This window comes from Thrips palmi, unplaced genomic scaffold (assembly GCF_012932325.1).
Source record: "Thrips palmi isolate BJ-2018 unplaced genomic scaffold, TpBJ-2018v1 HiC_scaffold_5, whole genome shotgun sequence".
NCBI classification, from domain to species: domain Eukaryota; kingdom Metazoa; phylum Arthropoda; class Insecta; order Thysanoptera; family Thripidae; genus Thrips; species Thrips palmi.
In genome coordinates, this window is record NW_023144632.1 from 6,846,429 (window position 1) to 6,862,530 (window position 16,102).

The 16,102-nt window shown below is 61.3% G+C and overlaps 2 protein-coding genes across 5 annotated transcripts in view; both read left to right on the forward strand.

Annotated features, from left to right (window-relative positions):
- Positions 1 to 16,102, forward strand: part of LOC117650939 (CCR4-NOT transcription complex subunit 6-like) — a 71,880-nt gene that overhangs the window by 50,716 nt on the left and 5,062 nt on the right. For all 4 annotated transcript variants that reach the window (XM_034394591.1, XM_034394588.1, XM_034394590.1 and 1 more), the window contains 5 exons: positions 13,151 to 13,219; positions 13,325 to 13,482; positions 13,672 to 13,826; positions 13,921 to 14,072; positions 15,834 to 16,061. In XM_034394591.1, the coding sequence (XP_034250482.1) occupies positions 13,151 to 13,219; positions 13,325 to 13,482; positions 13,672 to 13,826; positions 13,921 to 14,072; positions 15,834 to 16,061 (762 nt within the window). The remainder of the gene's footprint in view (positions 1 to 13,150; positions 13,220 to 13,324; positions 13,483 to 13,671; positions 13,827 to 13,920; positions 14,073 to 15,833; positions 16,062 to 16,102) is intronic.
- LOC117650942 (protein YIPF5) lies at positions 14,355 to 15,589 on the forward strand. Its single transcript, XM_034394598.1, has one exon. It carries the CDS (start codon positions 14,682 to 14,684, stop codon positions 15,459 to 15,461), a length of 780 nt encoding a protein of 259 aa, XP_034250489.1. The 5' UTR covers positions 14,355 to 14,681; the 3' UTR covers positions 15,462 to 15,589.

Here is a 16,102-nt window from a genome sequence, read left to right on the forward strand (position 1 = left end):
TTTCCTGGGGGTCGCGGAAATTTTTGGCTACAAATTTGGGGTCGCGAGCCGAGAAAGGTTGAGAACCGCTGTGCTGGAGCCCTCCACGAAACGTAGCTCCGGTCTGGCCGGCCGCCGACCCAGAGGTGTCGGCCGACACTTTGCCGGGCCGCCGCGGGCAGGGAAACCCCGCCCCGCCCCGCCGTCCTGCCGAGGCTGACGTCCCTGGCGGCACGCACGCCAACGAGCCCCTTTTAGCAACTTTTCATGTTTCTCTTTCTGCTCGGCCATCGAACATTTGACTGAGCGTCGCCGTAAACATGTTAAACCGTCCTTTTCGTGGCAATACTGTTCCCAAACTAACGCTTGAAATCGCACTCCGCAACACAGGCATGCTGAAGGAAGGTCCAGAGACGACCCACTCGTTGAGGGAGTGCGATTTCCCGCCTTGGATTGGACCGAGGGGTGACCCACTGTAAAATTGTGTGTACCGTACAATGATTGTCTGAATGTGCAAGAATGTGCAAGATTTCTGGTGTTTTTGCCACACATGTTGCCTACTTACAGGCGTTTTTGCCACCTCAAATTTTGTACAGTGAATGTGGGAAGCTGTTCCCCCCCTCGGATTGGACGCATTGCCTGCCTAAAGTGAGCCCAAGACACGATTTGGAGTGGCGGGTGGCGCCTGGCCGCGGCGCCACGGCGGAGTGTCGCCTCGCAGTCTGGCGTTGGGGCCACTGGCAGCAGGCGGCGCGCTCCGAGCGTGTGAGTCACGGCGCGGCGCGGCGCGGACGGGCAGAGCAAGGAGAACGCTTTGTTCCTCCCGGATGAATCAACGCCGTGCACTGTACTGCCGGCGCCAAGGAAATGCGGCGCCGCGTCGATCGCCACTCCCACTCGCGAGGGACGCTCGGCGACGACGCTCCCCGCTCGCTGGCCGGCACACCAATTGGGCAGGTGCTGTGGCGTCGAAACTGGCAAACTGGCGCGGACGGCGTCGTTTTGCTTTTGGCAACTCGGTTCCGTTCGGTGGCCTGGCGGGGCGGGGCGGGGCCGTCGGGAGCGGGAGCAAGGCGTCGTCGTCGCCGCCGCCGTTCGCTTGCAGTGTTCGCGAGTGTTCGCTTGCCATTCCCAGCCTGCAGGGTCTGCAGCCGCGAGCGCGGCAGCGCGGCAGCAGCGTGCCTCGGACGCCAATCGAAGTAGGCCATCTTGTTTGAATCGAGCGCGCTGCGCGCCGCGCGCCTCGGCACGACCCTCTCTCTTTCCTGTGCCCTTTTAATTGCGTGACGCGGTTCGGTCCCCGTTGACGCGAAGCCCCTTGCTGCCTCTCTCGCACCCCTGCCGGGCGCCCCCACGAGTGCGAGGGAGACAGCGTGTTCGCCGTGAAGCTGCATGCAGCATAAACCCCCGCCCCGAATATGCGGAGACCCGGTCGACCGCAAAGCGCAGCCATGCCTGCCCCTCATCATGGCGTCCAATTTGGCCTCCCCTCGGCAGCCCACCCCCAGCTTATCCCCGGCGACGCATTTTGGCTCCCCCATCACACGGCCAGCCGGAGGGGAGGCGGGGCGAGGCGGGGCGAGGCGGGGCGCCCGACCCGAATGCACCCGCCTGGCGCTGGATGGCGCCGGGGCGCGTGAGCGTCGGCGGGAGGGTTACGCTCTCCGCGCGGTGCAGTGCGGTGCAGTGCGGTGCAGTGGCTGCAGGCTGCGGCGCTGCACCCCGCTGCATGGGTGTGATTGTTGCGGTCGTCCCGACGCAACAATGACAATGGGGAAACTAGGAAGAAGTGCCTTATGTAAGACAGGATGCACCGTGGCGCTGCAGCGCCGCGGCGCCGCGAGTCGTGCCCGGCAATTTGCAGCAGCAGTATCGGGGCGCGGCGGGGCGCGGCGTGGCGTGGCGCGGCGTGGCGTGGCGTGGCGCGGCGTGGCGTGGCGCGGCGTGGCGTGGCGCGGCGTGGCGTGGCGTGGCGTGGCGTGGCGCGGCGTGGCGTGGCGTGGCGCGGCCGTCGGCTGCTGCGGCGGGGAGGGATGCCGCTCGCGGGTCACGCGACGAGACGGTCCCTTGTTTTTTTTTTTTAAATGGGTTTTGTCCGTTTGAGATGATGATGTGGCACTCGCTCGTCGTCGGGGAGCGTCGCTCGGCGCCGTGCCGTCCATTTGCTGACCCTCTTTTTTTGTTGCAGGTTTGTCTCGGGCGCGGCCGTTGACGTTGGCGATGGGGTGCCGGGGGTATGTACTGCGAGGCGTGCCGGCACGGGGCTGGCTTGTGTGCTCTATGGATGCAACCCCCTGAGGGTGACGTGGTTGCTGCCGTGCCCTGCTGCCGCCGAGGCGGGTGACGATTTGAACAGGAGGCCAAATTTGTCGCTCTTGCGGAGTAGTTACTTCTTGGGGCGAGGCAGTGCTTTGGCCGGCTTTGGCTCTCGCGTGAGAGTGTGCGGCGCGAAGCTCCGGGAAAAGTTTTGTGTGCTGCAGGAGGCTGGGCGTCGGACGCCGATCTTCGCTGGGCGGCGGCTCCTCGGCGTGCTCCGAAAGGCCCTGACGGCCGCGAGCCACTTCATGGAAGAACTGAAAAGATCCGCGCCAAGCCGCCGCCAAGCTCGGTGGCTCGGTGCGGCGACGGCGGCCCCGAGTCCCGGCCAGACGTAGCGCCGCGTAGCGCCAGTGGCGGTTTGGAAACTCCGTCGCGTCTAATTGGCATGTTTCACAGTTTCACTTTCGCTCGCGGCGGCGCGGTGGCGGCGGCCGTCACAGCCAGTGTAGTGGACGGCCGGCCAGCCAGCTTTGCCTATGCCTCGCTATGCCGCGAAAAGGAAAGTGATTTTGCATGGAGTGCGCGGCGCAGCACGTCGAGTGGGTGGCCTCTCTCTCGCACTCACGGGGCATGGGTGTGGTAGAAAGAGAGAGAGCGAGCGAGAGGCTGACGCGGGCTGACGGGCCCCCGCTCGCAGAATCGCCTGCAAGAGCCCAGGCCGCCCAGGCCCTCGGTGACGGCTTCGCCAGGCTTCGCGGCTTTCACTTGGTGGCTCATCCCTGGGCTTGCAGCTCTCCCCCCCCCCCCTCTCTTCGGCGAGCTTTCGGCCGGCCGGCCTGTCCTGTTTGTGCCAGTCATGCCCGGCAGACTGCGCGCGGATGGTCACTAGTTGTATTTTTTTTGGCCTCCCTTCCATTTTTACGTAAGTCGATTCGGCCCCGGTGTCGTTGCGACAGGTCCGCCCACGGTCACCGCGCCTCGCCGCCCCGCCGCCTCGCCCGCGGCGAGCGGTCGTTGGGTCGCTGCTCTGCGCACGCTGGCGCACGCAAAGCAGTCCGCGCGGCAGGAGGGCGGGCGAGCCGGGGCGAGCGGGTCGCCGAGGTTCGAGTCCTTGCGACACCACTGCGATGGTCATCTGCACGACCTGCAGGGCCCGGCGCGGCCAACCCAGCCAGCTCGCGGCTCTCGTGCATCGGGGCGAAGCCGGCAGGCCGTTTCCAAACAGTGCCTCGTCGTTCTGTCTCTCTCGCACCGCCACGAAACGCCCCATGAGTGCGAGAGAGACAGAACGACGCCGCTGCACTGTCGGTTCGGCATCAGCCTGCCGGCCGAGCATTGAGTCACTTGGCGTCGTCGACCACAAGAAGGCCTTGCGCGCCGTGGTCAGACCCTCGGTCAGACCCTTGGCCAGACCGCCAGTTTTCACTCGGCCCTTTGTGTTTGCTCACCTTTCTTCGATGAAAAGGGCCACGGATTGTAAAGGGCAGACGGCTCGCTGCGGTGCGTAGGGCCGAGGCCGAGGGCCGAGGGCCCCGAGGGCTGCGGCGAGCTCCGGCCCTCTGGGGCACAACGGCGTCGACCCGCTGGTGCTGGTGCTTCCTCGCGTATGTGGCCAGGAGCATTTCCCTCACCCTGGAGCGTTTCTTCAGGCCAAGAGCATTCATCCCGCCCTCCCCCGAGCATTTTCCCTTCGCTTGGCTCGGCCTCGGCCGTTGAAGAATGCTTTCAGTCGGTCTAGGGAAATGCTCTTGGCTTGGTGGAGGGAGAATCAGAGGAATGGGGTGAAGATGCACGCCTGCAGGAGGCCTGAGCGGACTCTGCTCGTACTGTGTAGAGTTCTCCTCTCCACCTTAACGTCGCCACTTGCCAGACGCTCTCGCTCCTGGTCCCCCTGGTTCACCCGGAAGCAGCGGCGGACTGGCGCGGCTGTGCGCTTCCGCGCGCGAGCACTGGAAGCAGGCGAGTACGAAGTACTGCGCCTTCACCGACGCGCCGCGCCGCGGGCGCCGCCACTGCAAGTCGTATGTGAGTGAGGAAACTCGCAGTGCGAGGCGTCGAGGGCTAGGCGGCGTTTCCTGCGGCCGGCGACCGGCCCCGCCGCGCTGGTGACGCAGGCGACGCGGCGACACAGGTGTCTCGCAGATAGTGCGGCCTGCATGTCCTGTCCTGGCCGGCGGCAGGGCCCCCAGGATGAATAAATTAGTCGGTGGCGGGGCAGGCGGGGTCCTTGGAGTGGGTCCTGCTGCCCTGCACTGGAGCGGATATCGAGACGGGAACCGCCGAGCGCGGTTTATGGCGCGGGATGTTTGGAGGATGTCGGGCAGCCAGCGAGGTTGGTCGGGATCGATATGCTAAAGAGGATCCGTGTCTTCCGTGGTCGCGCGTTTCTCGTCCCCGTTCGCTAAGGGGAAAAGTTTGGTGGGGGGGGGGAGGATTTGACGAGTTCAGCACGGTGCATTGTACGTGTCGGGAGCGGGACGCTCCCTGTTGCAACAACGATGTGTACTCGCCCCGAGATTTGTGGCAATGATGTCTGTGCCTCTTCTCTCGCTCTCTCTATCTCTCTCTTTGTGCGTGTGTGAGTCCACGATAAGCCCGGTCCGCAGTATGGCACGCCGCGCTGCGCCGCGCGGCCACGCCCAGCCCCATTGTGGCCCCATGCGCGTTATTGTCGCTGTAATTGGGCCGATAATGCAACTCGTCCTGTACGTACAAACACACGGACGCACGCACACACAGACAGGCGCGCCACGCCGTCCGCGTATTAGCATCGCCATTATAGTGGGCAAACAAGGGCAGGTGGACGAAGTGGGGGCACGGCCCGCACGGCCTGCAGGGGAGAGAGAGAGAAAATTGAGAGGTGAGGGGCGACAGGAAAAACGAAGGAAGGATGTGCAGCACCGCGAAACTTTTTATGACGTGGGTCGCGAAAGCCTGTCCCTGTCTCCGAACTCGATGATGGCTTTTGTTTTCAGCCTTTCATCAGCTTTCAGCGGTGTTTCCCCCGTCCCAAGTCCGAAGTCCGTTCCAGCGCGAGGTGTCGCGGGGTCGGGTCAAGTCCGTTCCCAAATGGTCAGTGGCCTGGATGGGCCCCCTCTTTCCGTGTTTTGCTCTCTGGCCTCGCACGCGGGGTCGCGCCACTGTCGGCACGCGTGTCCGCGAGGACGCCCCGCCCCGACGCACAGTGGGCCAGAAGACCGGTGGAGGCGGCCAAAACTCTGAACGTGTTTTGAGCTCCAGAGTCGCTAAATGGGACTCGAACCGAACGTGTGACCCCACCAATGGATTCCTCGTTCGGAGAGCAATCCATTGGTGGGGTCACACGTTCGGTTCGAGTCCAGCTTAGCGACTCTGCAGCTCAAAACGCGTCCAGAGTTTTGGCCGCCGCCACCGGTCTTCTGGCCCACTGTGCCCCGCCCCGCCGCAAGACGACAATCTGCGCTCGTTGATCGCGCGGCGCCGAAAAGCGTAAAGCGCGGAGCGTCGCGCCGCGTTTGTCTGGCGCTATCGGGAGTGCGTCGCGGGGCGCTCAATTAACGTAACGGGGCGCGGGTCGTAACAGTTACACACTGTGTGTGTGTGCGTGTGTGTGTGTGTGAGCCAATTAATGGAGCGGCGACCTGGGCGAAGCGGGAGATGGCCTAGCAGGGACTGCGACCAACCCTTTACTGGCGCATTGCCGCGCGCTGCGGAGGGTGTCTGTGTGCGTGTTCCCGTATCTGCGTGTCGCGACGCCGTCGTCGATCTGCAGGCGCAGTGACTGGGAGGCGTCGCGCTGCGGTTCCGGTGCATCGCGGCACGGCGGCGGCTCGGCGGCGCGGGGTGAGGGGCTAAGTGTGGATTGCCTTCCGGTGACACACTTAGGGATGCAAAATTACCGGTAATTTTCAAAATTACGTAAAAAACGGTAAATTACCGTAAATTACCGGTAATTTTGGTAAAAAACGGTAAAATTCGTTTCTTTTAAATGGTGTGCTATATTTTAGTGATTTTGTTGAAACTAAGTAGTAAGCATGGGTCTTTTGGGTCAGAAATGATAAAATCTATTGAGAAGTACAAAAGAAACACTCCCAAGGGAAAAAGTCACACACGTCCCTAACTAAAGGGATATTTCGCGGCCCCTTGGTATAGGGACGGGACCCATGAAATGGCCAGTCCCTATGGATAGGGACAGTTCTCTTGTCAAAGGGCCGCGAAATATCCCTTTGAGTAAGGGACATGCCGCGGAGTGTTAAAGTGTTCAAAACATCTACCTCTTGAAGATCAATGTACAATATAAGAAACGCTTTGTTGAGTAAACTTTTGACGCTGATCAAATGGTAGCGTCGCCGACACTATCTACAGCGGTTTGCAAGATATACCTTTAATAGGTGTGTAGCAGGTTTGCCTACCTAACTGAGTCACCTTAGTGCGTCACCCTTTTCAGAAAATGTGCTTGAGCGTTTCTAAATAAGCGTTTTATCATTAATATGGGGAATTGAAAGTGTATTTTGCAAAATACCGATAAAATTCGAATTTTACCGTTAATTACCGATTTTTCGGCTCTTCGGTAAATTACGGTTATTTACCGTAATTTACCGTAAGTTTACCGGGTAATTTACCGCCTTCGCATCCCTAGACACACTCTGCACAGTTGACTGCGCCGGGCGCAAGAACTAGTAAGTGGCCTGACTGTGCCAGCAGTGCGGGCCGGGCGGCGGGACCGGGCGGGACCGTTGGGATGGTGGTGCCCTTCGCCGCGGTACCCTTCGGTTGCCTTGGCTCGCCGCTCGCCTTGCCTTCGGTTCCATTCGGCCACCGTGCTGGAACTGCGTCCCGCAGCGTCACTTTGCTTTTAGAGCGCTTCCCCCCCCCCCTCCTCCCTCCCCCGTCCCTTCTGGGTCGTGGAGCGAAGAAACGTTTTGTTGCTGCGACTTTGAAGCAGCTTTTGGCGCTCGCCACGCTTCAAGGGCGACGTCGCGCCGGCCGGCCGCTCCGCTGCGCTCGCTGGCGATGCTGGCGGTGCAGGCGACGTGCATGAGGGAGTGGCGCGGCGCAGCCTGGCGTGTCGTACACTGTGCGAGCGAGACGGGTAGCGTCTCTCAGTCGGCCGGAGTGTGGGGGCGGCTTGAAACACACGTTGCAGTGCAGCCATTGTGCGGTGTCGGAATGAGTGTTTTTGAGTGGAAGTCGAAGCCGCGCCGCACGATTCTCCTAGTTTCGGGCGTCGCTTTCTGCCCACGCTGGGGGGGGGGGGGGGATCCCGGCTGTAAGAGTTGGCCCGGTGAACGGAGCAGAGCGGCAGTGCTTATTCGACCGACAGCCTCTTAGCTGAGGCGAGGCGGGCGGTAGTTCAGTACACATACACTGCTTGCAGCGGAGCCATTCCGAACAGCGCTTTCGTCGCTCTCTCTCTCTCTCTCTCTCTCTCTCTCTCTCTCTCTCTCTCTCTCTCTCTCTCTCTCTCTCTCTCTCTCTCGCACTCGATTGGCGTGCCCTATCGGTGCGAGAGAGACAGGGCGAAAAAGCGCTGCGCGGAATCAGGCTGCATGCACCGCGGCCCGGCCGGCTGGCTGGCAGCTCGGCGCCTTGTACTGTACGAGTGTCGTCCGAGGGCCCCGCCGGCCGCTCTCTGCTGGACTCGACCGACGGAGGCGTGTCGCCAAAGAAACAACGAAACGTGTGGCGAGGGATGGTGAGTGGGCGGGCGCGGCGAATAAGGACTAGGAAAATATTGGGCGTCGTGCCACGCAGTACGCAGCGCTACGCAGTCACGCGGCCGTGGAAGCGGTCGGACTGCGGCCACGCGGCGCCGTGCCACGCCGTGCTACGCCACTGCTGACCGGGTCAGGCTGCTCGCTGCTGGCCGCAGAACTGACCCCGTCAACGCGGCATCGCGGCGTCAACACCCCCACGCACCAGGCCGCTGCTCACAGCCAGTCGGCTTTGCCGCTCTTTGCCGCTCCGCGCTGCGGCAGTGGGTTAGCTGGCGGGGCGGGGCGGGGCGGGGCGGGGCTGCGGTGAGCCGAGTGGAACGTTCTGCAACTCGCTGCCGCGACCCGAAGCGACCCGACCCGCTCAAGCATCATATTGCTCGCGCCGCCGCGCACTTCTTCTCCTTCTCCCCCTTTCCCGTTGTTTACCATTTTCTTGCCTTTTTTCGGGGGGCCGCGCCGTCGGGCCGTCGTCGCGGCCGCGGCTGCAGGGACACCGTTACCGCGCCGCCGCCTCGCGAATCAAACGAAGGCCCGCGGCGATCCTGTGCCGTCGCCGCCGTCGCCGCCACGGCCGTGCGTGGAAGGGAGTGGACCCTCCAGGCCTGGAGGGAGGCGTACCAGGGAAGGGAGGCGTACCCGCGAGGCGTACCCACGAGGGGTATCCACGTGGCGTACCCGCGAGGCGTACCCGCGGGGCGTGCCAGTGAGGCCTATTCGCGGGGGCGTACCGCCGACGGTGTACCCCCGTGGGCGTGCCGGTGAGGCGTACCTGCCCGGAGGCAACGGTCGGGAGGTGGAGGCCGGTGGCGGCGGTGGCTCCCCGTTTCTGCCGATACTGTATTCTCCGGTCCCGCGGCCCCTCGCGGCCCCTCGCGGCCTCGCGGTGGTGGGTAACGCCGTGAGGTGAACCCGGTCACGCCGGCGCGCCGCCGCGCCAGGCCGCCACGCGTTGTACGTGATCCCCCGGACTCTCTCTGGCGGCCGGCTCGTTTCTCCTCATCTAGTTGGCTGCTTTCCTTGGCCCTTGGCTGCCCTCGCTGTGCCGGCCGCGCGTTTGAAGGGCCGTCCGGGGTCAGGGCCAGCAGGGCCAGCAGGGCCAGCAGGGCCTGTGCCGGCCGGGCCGCGCCTGGGCCGCGCCTGGGCGGGCCTAAACGCCGAGGGCCGAGGCGAGGTTAGGAACGTGCTGGGCCTCTGGGCCGCGCCGCCGCGATCCGCTCCTCGCCGCTCTCGGCTCGCTCTGATTGAACGTCCCTCCGCCCGCTGCAGCGGCAACGTCAGGCCCGGCAACGCGCGGCAACGCCCCCGTGTCGCTGCACGTGCCGCCGTGCCGCCAACTGCGCGGCCCGGGCCCGCCAGGACTCGGTGCTCAGTGTTTCCGTCGCTCTGTTTCTCTCGCACTCGTGGTTCGCGGCCCGCGTCGGCGCGAGAAAGAAAAAGCGGCGAAAACCCTGTTCGGAACGAGCTTGTTATTTTTGTTTCGAGAGTTGGATGGCGCGCCGCGTCAAGCAGACCCCGGCTCGTCTCGACAGTCTCGACCTGGCCTGTCCGCGCCGCCGGCTTTAGTATAATTTGAGTTGGAAAGTTAAAGTTGGGCGGGTTGGAGGGGACTTTGGAGCTTAGCGCGCTTTTGTCGCCGCGGCCCCGAGCGTCCCCCAGCCGGGCGGAAACCGGTGCAAACAACGGCGGCCTCTCTGCATTCCGCGTGCACTTCTGCGTGCCGCGGCAATGGCAGCCGCCGTGGCAGTGGCGTAGGCAGCGTCGCACAGCGTCGCGCAGCCGGGGCCGAATCAGTTCATAAGAGATTCCGATCGCGATACGTTTACGGTACTCCGCGGTCCGAGTCGTATCGGTCGCTGTTCTATGCAAATGCCGATACACTTTACACCTCGAGTAGTCCCGCACCGCGGTGCACACGGGCCGCGCCGGCCGCGCACTCCGAGGAGCCGATAGTGGTTGGCGCGGTGGTGGGCAGCCCCGGGGTGGGCTGCTTGCCTGGCCTGGGTGGCCTGACCCGTGTGTGGTGGGCGGGGCGGGCGGAGCGCCGGGCGGGATGGGCCACCCGCACGGCAGGCATGGCGCGGGGCGGCCTATGCTGCAGGCGCTCTGCCGCCGAGCAGCAATCAGCTCCAGGCTAAGGGGGAGCGGGTGGGAGGCGTGAAGTTGGCTCCAGGGCCCTCATTAGATTTAGATGATGGGAAATAAATACTGTCTCGGCGCTGCGAGCGGGGCAAGGGTGGCATTTTCTCATCTCGCCTCCGTTGATTGTGTTTGGCGCTAGTTCGCCCGAGGCTCGTCACACGATCACCAGCAGCAGGCCGGCGCCGCGTCGCCCCGAGGTGTGACTCGCTGCCGGATGGCGGTGCGGATCACCTTTCCGAGGAAATCTCGCGCCGGGAGCGACGTGTCCCGCCGGGGGGGGGGGGGGGGGTCGTCATGGAAACGAACGCTCCGGTCGCTCCAGTTGCCGCTCTGCTGCGGTCGGCGGGGTACAGCCTCGGGTACAGCGTGGCACGGCCAGGCGCGGCGTGCCCGGTACAGCGTTACAGCGTGCACGACACCGCGGCCACTTTTTATTTCATCCGCCGGCCGGTGTTGATGGCACTGGTCGATGGGAAAGCTGCCGCCGCGCTGCATGCCGCCGCGGCCTCGGGACGAAAGCTGGCGGCGGTGTGCGCGCCGCGCGGTCGGGCCGATACTCGCCTTGGACGCGGAGGGGTCATCGGGGTGCACCGTGCACCTCCCCGTCGGCGCGCCGCCATCGCCGCCGACGACGGATGGGCCGTGTGCGCCGACGCCACCGCGGCCAACTGAATCACGTTTATGTTAATGCGGCGTCCGGCCGTCTGCCTGGCCGAGTCGGACGGGCGGACGGCTGGAGGGAGGCAGGTCACTGCAGGGCCGCGGCGCGCAGCGCGCAGCAGGGCGCCTTGCGCAACGCGCGGCCAGGGAGCCGGTAGACGACGCGCTGGTCGAGGGCGTAGCGGTCGCTGGTCGGCAAGGCGCAAGGCGCTGGTCGAGGGCGTGCTGGCCGAGGACGCGCTGGTCGAGGGCGTAGCGGTCGCTGGTCGGCAAGGCGCAAGGCGCTGGTCGAGGGCGTGCTGGCCGAGGACGCGCTGGGCGTCCGTCGAGGCTCGTCGTGCTGCCCCGCTCTCTCGCGTCGTCCCTCGCAGTCCCTCGTCGTCCCTCGCTCTCCGCTTTCCCTTTCCTCGCACGTCGGCTGGACGTCGGCCACGTCGGGTCGGGCCGCGTCCCCGGTCGAGCCGGCCGCCGACTCGACCGTCATGTGACTGGCAGTGACAGGGCCCCGGGCGGCCCCAGGCCCTGGGGCGTTGCTGGCCAGGCGGGCCTTCTGTTGTGTGGGTGACCTTGGCCGATGGCGGGTCATTGTCACGCGCATCGACAAGGAGTCGGTACGCGCACCGCGTCGCACCGCGTCGCACCGCGTCGCACCGCGTCGCACGACCGCGGCGCGGCAGTGTTTCGGTTTGTAAAGCAGGGAGCGGGTGAAAAGTTCAGACCCCTGCTCGGTGCACCGATTCCAAAGTCAGTCAGACGGCCTTGTGGACGGAACGCGATGCGTCGGACGTCGGGGCACAACACCAGTGACTCACTTCGGTGCTTTTCGTGGCTGTGTATTGATTTGGCTGAGGCGTGGGCCTTGCGCCGCTTGCTTCGCCTGTGCCTCGGCCTTGGCCGTGCCAGTCGCACGTGATGAGAAGGGGCTCATGTCGGATTCTTTGTGTGGCCGCGCGCGGACGGACGGACAGACAGACGCGCACCAGCCTTGACCCACGGCGCTGGCGGGGCCTGATCCGGCCGGGCGACACCCGATTAGGAAGCCTGCCGGCCGGCACGGGCCATCGGGCCATCGGGCCATCGGGCCATCGGGCCATCGGGCCATCGGGCCATCCAGCAGACCCACTGCGAGCGGGAGGAGGGGGCGTCCCGGGCTGACGGGGCACAGTGGGCCAGAAGACCGGTGGAGGCGGCCAAAACTCGAGACGCGTTTTGAGCTCCAGAGAATCGCTAAATGGCACTCGAACCGAACGTGTGACCCCACCAATGGATTGCTCTCCGAACGAGGAATCCATTGGTGGGGTCACACGTTCAGTTCGAGTCCCGTTTAGCGACTCTGGAGCTCAAAACGCGTCTAGAGTTTTGGCCGCCTCCACCGGTCTTCTGGCCCACTGTGGGCGTTTCGGGCTGACGGGGCGCCCCGCTCGGAATAAGCCTCCGGGGCCTCGCCATGAGCGGCCTGCCATCTAGACCAGACTGCCATGTGCCCTACCGCCGGCCGCCGTGCAGCTAGGGCGAGCGAGGGTGACCCCGCGTCTTTCTCGACGCCCCCGCTCGGACCGCCGCCACCCGGGTCCGCTCGGGCCATCCCATTCCGGTTCCGCAAATTGACTCATTGTATGGAAATGGAGCGGTATTTTCAACGCGTGTCGGCGCATCGGCCAGACCAGTGGGCCGCATCGCCCGGCATTGCCGCATGGGGGCGAGTGGCGTCGCGTTTGTTATGGGGTCAAAGACTCGCCCGCTTCGAAAAAAGATAAAAATAACAATAATTAATTATTTTTGTTTTAAGAAAGGGACTTTTGAGCTCGTTCGTTTTGAAGTGTCGGGCCTGACCCGTGTGGGCCGGGCCCGGCCGGGCCCCTCAGACTCTCGGGCCGTTTCGGAGAAAGCCGCTTTAAAATGGCAATCTTTATGCCCGCTCTCTTTGGCTCTGGAGGTGTGCAGCACCGACAGCCTCAGGGACGGACACACTCGCTACTTCCTTTTTTTCGTTTTGTTTTTGAAACCTTTTCTCGTTGAAATAATAAGTCGCAGCACCGAGAGGCGGTGTCGGCAGCGGCTTCGGCGTACTGTACCGTGGACTTGTCTTTTTACCCTCACAGATTCTGACCCGAATGCGGGCTGGCCGCCGAGCTCGGCCGAGGCGACGAAGCGTCCGGGGGGTGGAGAGCACCTCATTATTCGTTGTGTCTGGCCGCAAACCGACGGGGACTAGGGAAGGACTCGGGGCTGCCTTTCATCTAGTTGAGCTCCTGGACAGTCGACAGGTCGATGGTCCCACCCCACGGCGTGGGTACCCGCCCGTTTCCACTTCGTCGTGGTTTCGGAAGTTTCGGAACGACGACCTGGAAACGGTAGCGTTGCTGTGGAGTCCTTTGCGATCTGAAAAACTGAAAAGGCGCTTCTTCTGTTCACAGTGACGGCGCCGCTGCCTCCGCAACGGCCATGGATCCCGCTGACGCGTCCGAACCGAGCCAGGCCCACTTGTAAGTAGTTTTGCGGAGAGATGCTCTTGACGTTCTGGCGGAGGTGCCGCCGAGACCAGTGTGCTGGCCGTGCTGTCGCCGTGCTGACGACGCGCCGTGTTGCAGGCATCTTCACCGTCATGTGCTACAACGTGCTGTGCGACAAGTTCGCCACCAGGCAGATGTACGGCTACTGCCCGAGCTGGGCCCTGGAGTGGGAGTACCGCAAGAAGAGCATCCTGGACGAGATCAGGCACTACGCTGCCGACATCATCAGCCTTCAGGTGCGTTGGCAGTTGGTCTCAGCGTAGGGTCCTAAAAGTTCCAAGTCGCGACGTGTATGGTTCCCGCTTGAAATTCGGACTAGGAGACGGACTAGATGAGTCTCTTCGCCGACTTGTTTGCGCGAATGCATGCATGCATGCATGGGATGCGCGTCGACGCTAACACAACACTTGTTTCCCTTCCGGCAGGAGGTGGAGACCGACCAGTTCTACAAGTTCTTCCTCCCCGAGCTGAAGCGAGATGGCTACGACGGCATCTTCTCCCCCAAATCGCGAGCCAAGACCATGGCGGAGAGTGACAGGAAGTATGTCGACGGATGCGCCATCTTCTTCCGAATCGCCAAGTGAGTGGTTGCAGCGCGCAGCGTCCTCGGTGGACGGTCCACCGCCCTCTTCCCCCACTGAAGGGAGCCTGCTCACCGTTTCTGTGTGCTTCAGGTTCACGCTGGTGAAGGACCACCTTGTCGAGTTCAACCAGTTGGCGATGGCCAACGCTGAGGGCTCTGACCACATGCTCAACAGAGTCATGCCCAAAGACAACATCGGCCTGGCCGCGCTGCTCAAGACCAAGGAGGCTGCCTGGGAGAACGGTGAGTAAGACCCCGGCATGGCCCCGGTGAACGGGGAAAGCACACCCACACACAAACAGGTCAGAAACTACTGTAGGAACACACCATCAGTACACACAGACACAGCACGTCACTGCTCCGTTCTCCTTCCCTGCTTCCACGTGTTCCACGTCCACCTTGTCCAGCCCATGGCAGTACTGCTGCAGATACTCCGGCGTGGATGCGGCGCTGCGAGGGGTATCTCCATGGTTCGTCGTTTCGCCACACCGACGCTAGGTGGCAGCACTGCCGCTGGGAGTCGGAGTCGGAGCCTTGTATTTGTTTCGCAGTCCGGTTCGGTGAACGTGTCATGTTTTTGCCCCCACCGCCACAGGAATTTGAGCACAGAATTGTTTTTCTTTGATCTGCCTGTATCAGCGACTGTGAGACGAAGAGTGCGACGGATGGCTCTCATATCGCCGTACTTTTAAGTTTTAATTTTCCGACTGTGTCGCTGTTACGAGAGAAACTGCACTCTTTTGCGGGGGTTGTGAATTTGCTGAAACATAACCTCCATCAACTTGTCAGACAGTCATTCTTTGGATTTGTTATGATATTTAGATAAGAAGAGAACTCAAGAAGGCACAAACCATGGCCTATTCTAACCAGCAACAGTACTGGCCTCCTCAAAGTAACCCGGACCAAGTTAGCTACGACCTCAACTTCTCAGATACTGATTTTTCGCAATCAGCTCCTCAGGGACTGGATTTTCAGAGCTTCTCATCTGCAGCTGACAACTATGGTGCTCAACCTGCTGGCAACTACAACTATGGTGGATACAATGAGGCAGATTCCTTTATGAGTCCTGATGCAACGCAAGGTGGCACTGACTTTGATGATGAACCACCTTTGTTAGAAGAGCTTGGCATCGACCCAGACAGAATCGTTGCGAAGACGTTAGCTGTGCTCAATCCCTTTCATGGACAAGGTGTTACTGATGATGCTAATTTTCTCCTGCAGGATGCTGACTTGGCTGGCCCTGGTCTGTTCTGTCTATTATTAGGAGCTTGTCTCTTGCTCTCAGGGGGCAAAGTCCCATTTGGTTATATTTATGGACTTGCCATGATATCCTGTATTGTTATGTACATACTATTAAATCTCATGACCACAACTGTTAGCATTACTTTAGCATCTGTTGCATCTGTCCTTGGTTATTGTCTTCTTCCTGTTGTTGGTTTATCAGGCCTTGGAATTTTTGTTCCTTTGACAGGCATCTTTGGCTTGGCTGCTGGACTTTTTATTGTTGTTTGGTGTGCTCTCTCAGCATCAAGATTATTTGTTACCATGTCGAGTGATCCTCAACAAAGGCCTTTGGTAGCCTATCCATGTTGTTTGTTGTATGGTGTGTTTGCTCTGATTGTAATATTCTGATTGAGTGCCATATTTCATTATCTACAATACCCAATGTCCTGAAATTTTTAAGTGGAATAACTGTAAATTAGATGGCTCTCTTTGATGTTGATTATTTAACTTAATAAACCTTTCCTTGTCATGCGTAATTTTATTCATTCATTCTTTGGAATCCAACTGGGTGTCCCTTTGCAGAGGAAGGAGAACGAATCATACACATTTATCCACAGTCACTTCTATTTTCTCCACATACAATTTAAATCGAACTTAGCGCCTCATAGTTTTACACATAGTTTCTCTTATTAATCTGTAAGTTAATTCTTCAATGGTCTTAAGTTTCTTCCTTATTTTTCTTAAGTACGTATTGACATTATAAACTTTGTAATCTCGCAGGGCTCCCGGATCCTTCTCAAGTGCACCAACCCCTTTTGGTATGCACTGCACACATTCATTGGGATCCTGAATTCTGTGATGTCAAATTAGTTCAGACAATGATGTTGTCAAATGAGCTAAAAGGTATACTGGACCAGGCCGCCCATTCATTCCGCCCAGGACATAAGGCAGATCCTGCTGCTATACAGCTTTTATTATGCGGAGACTTCAACTCATTACCTGATTCAGGTTTGTTTAAACTTAGCTAAATGGTTATAGCATGTGGCAGG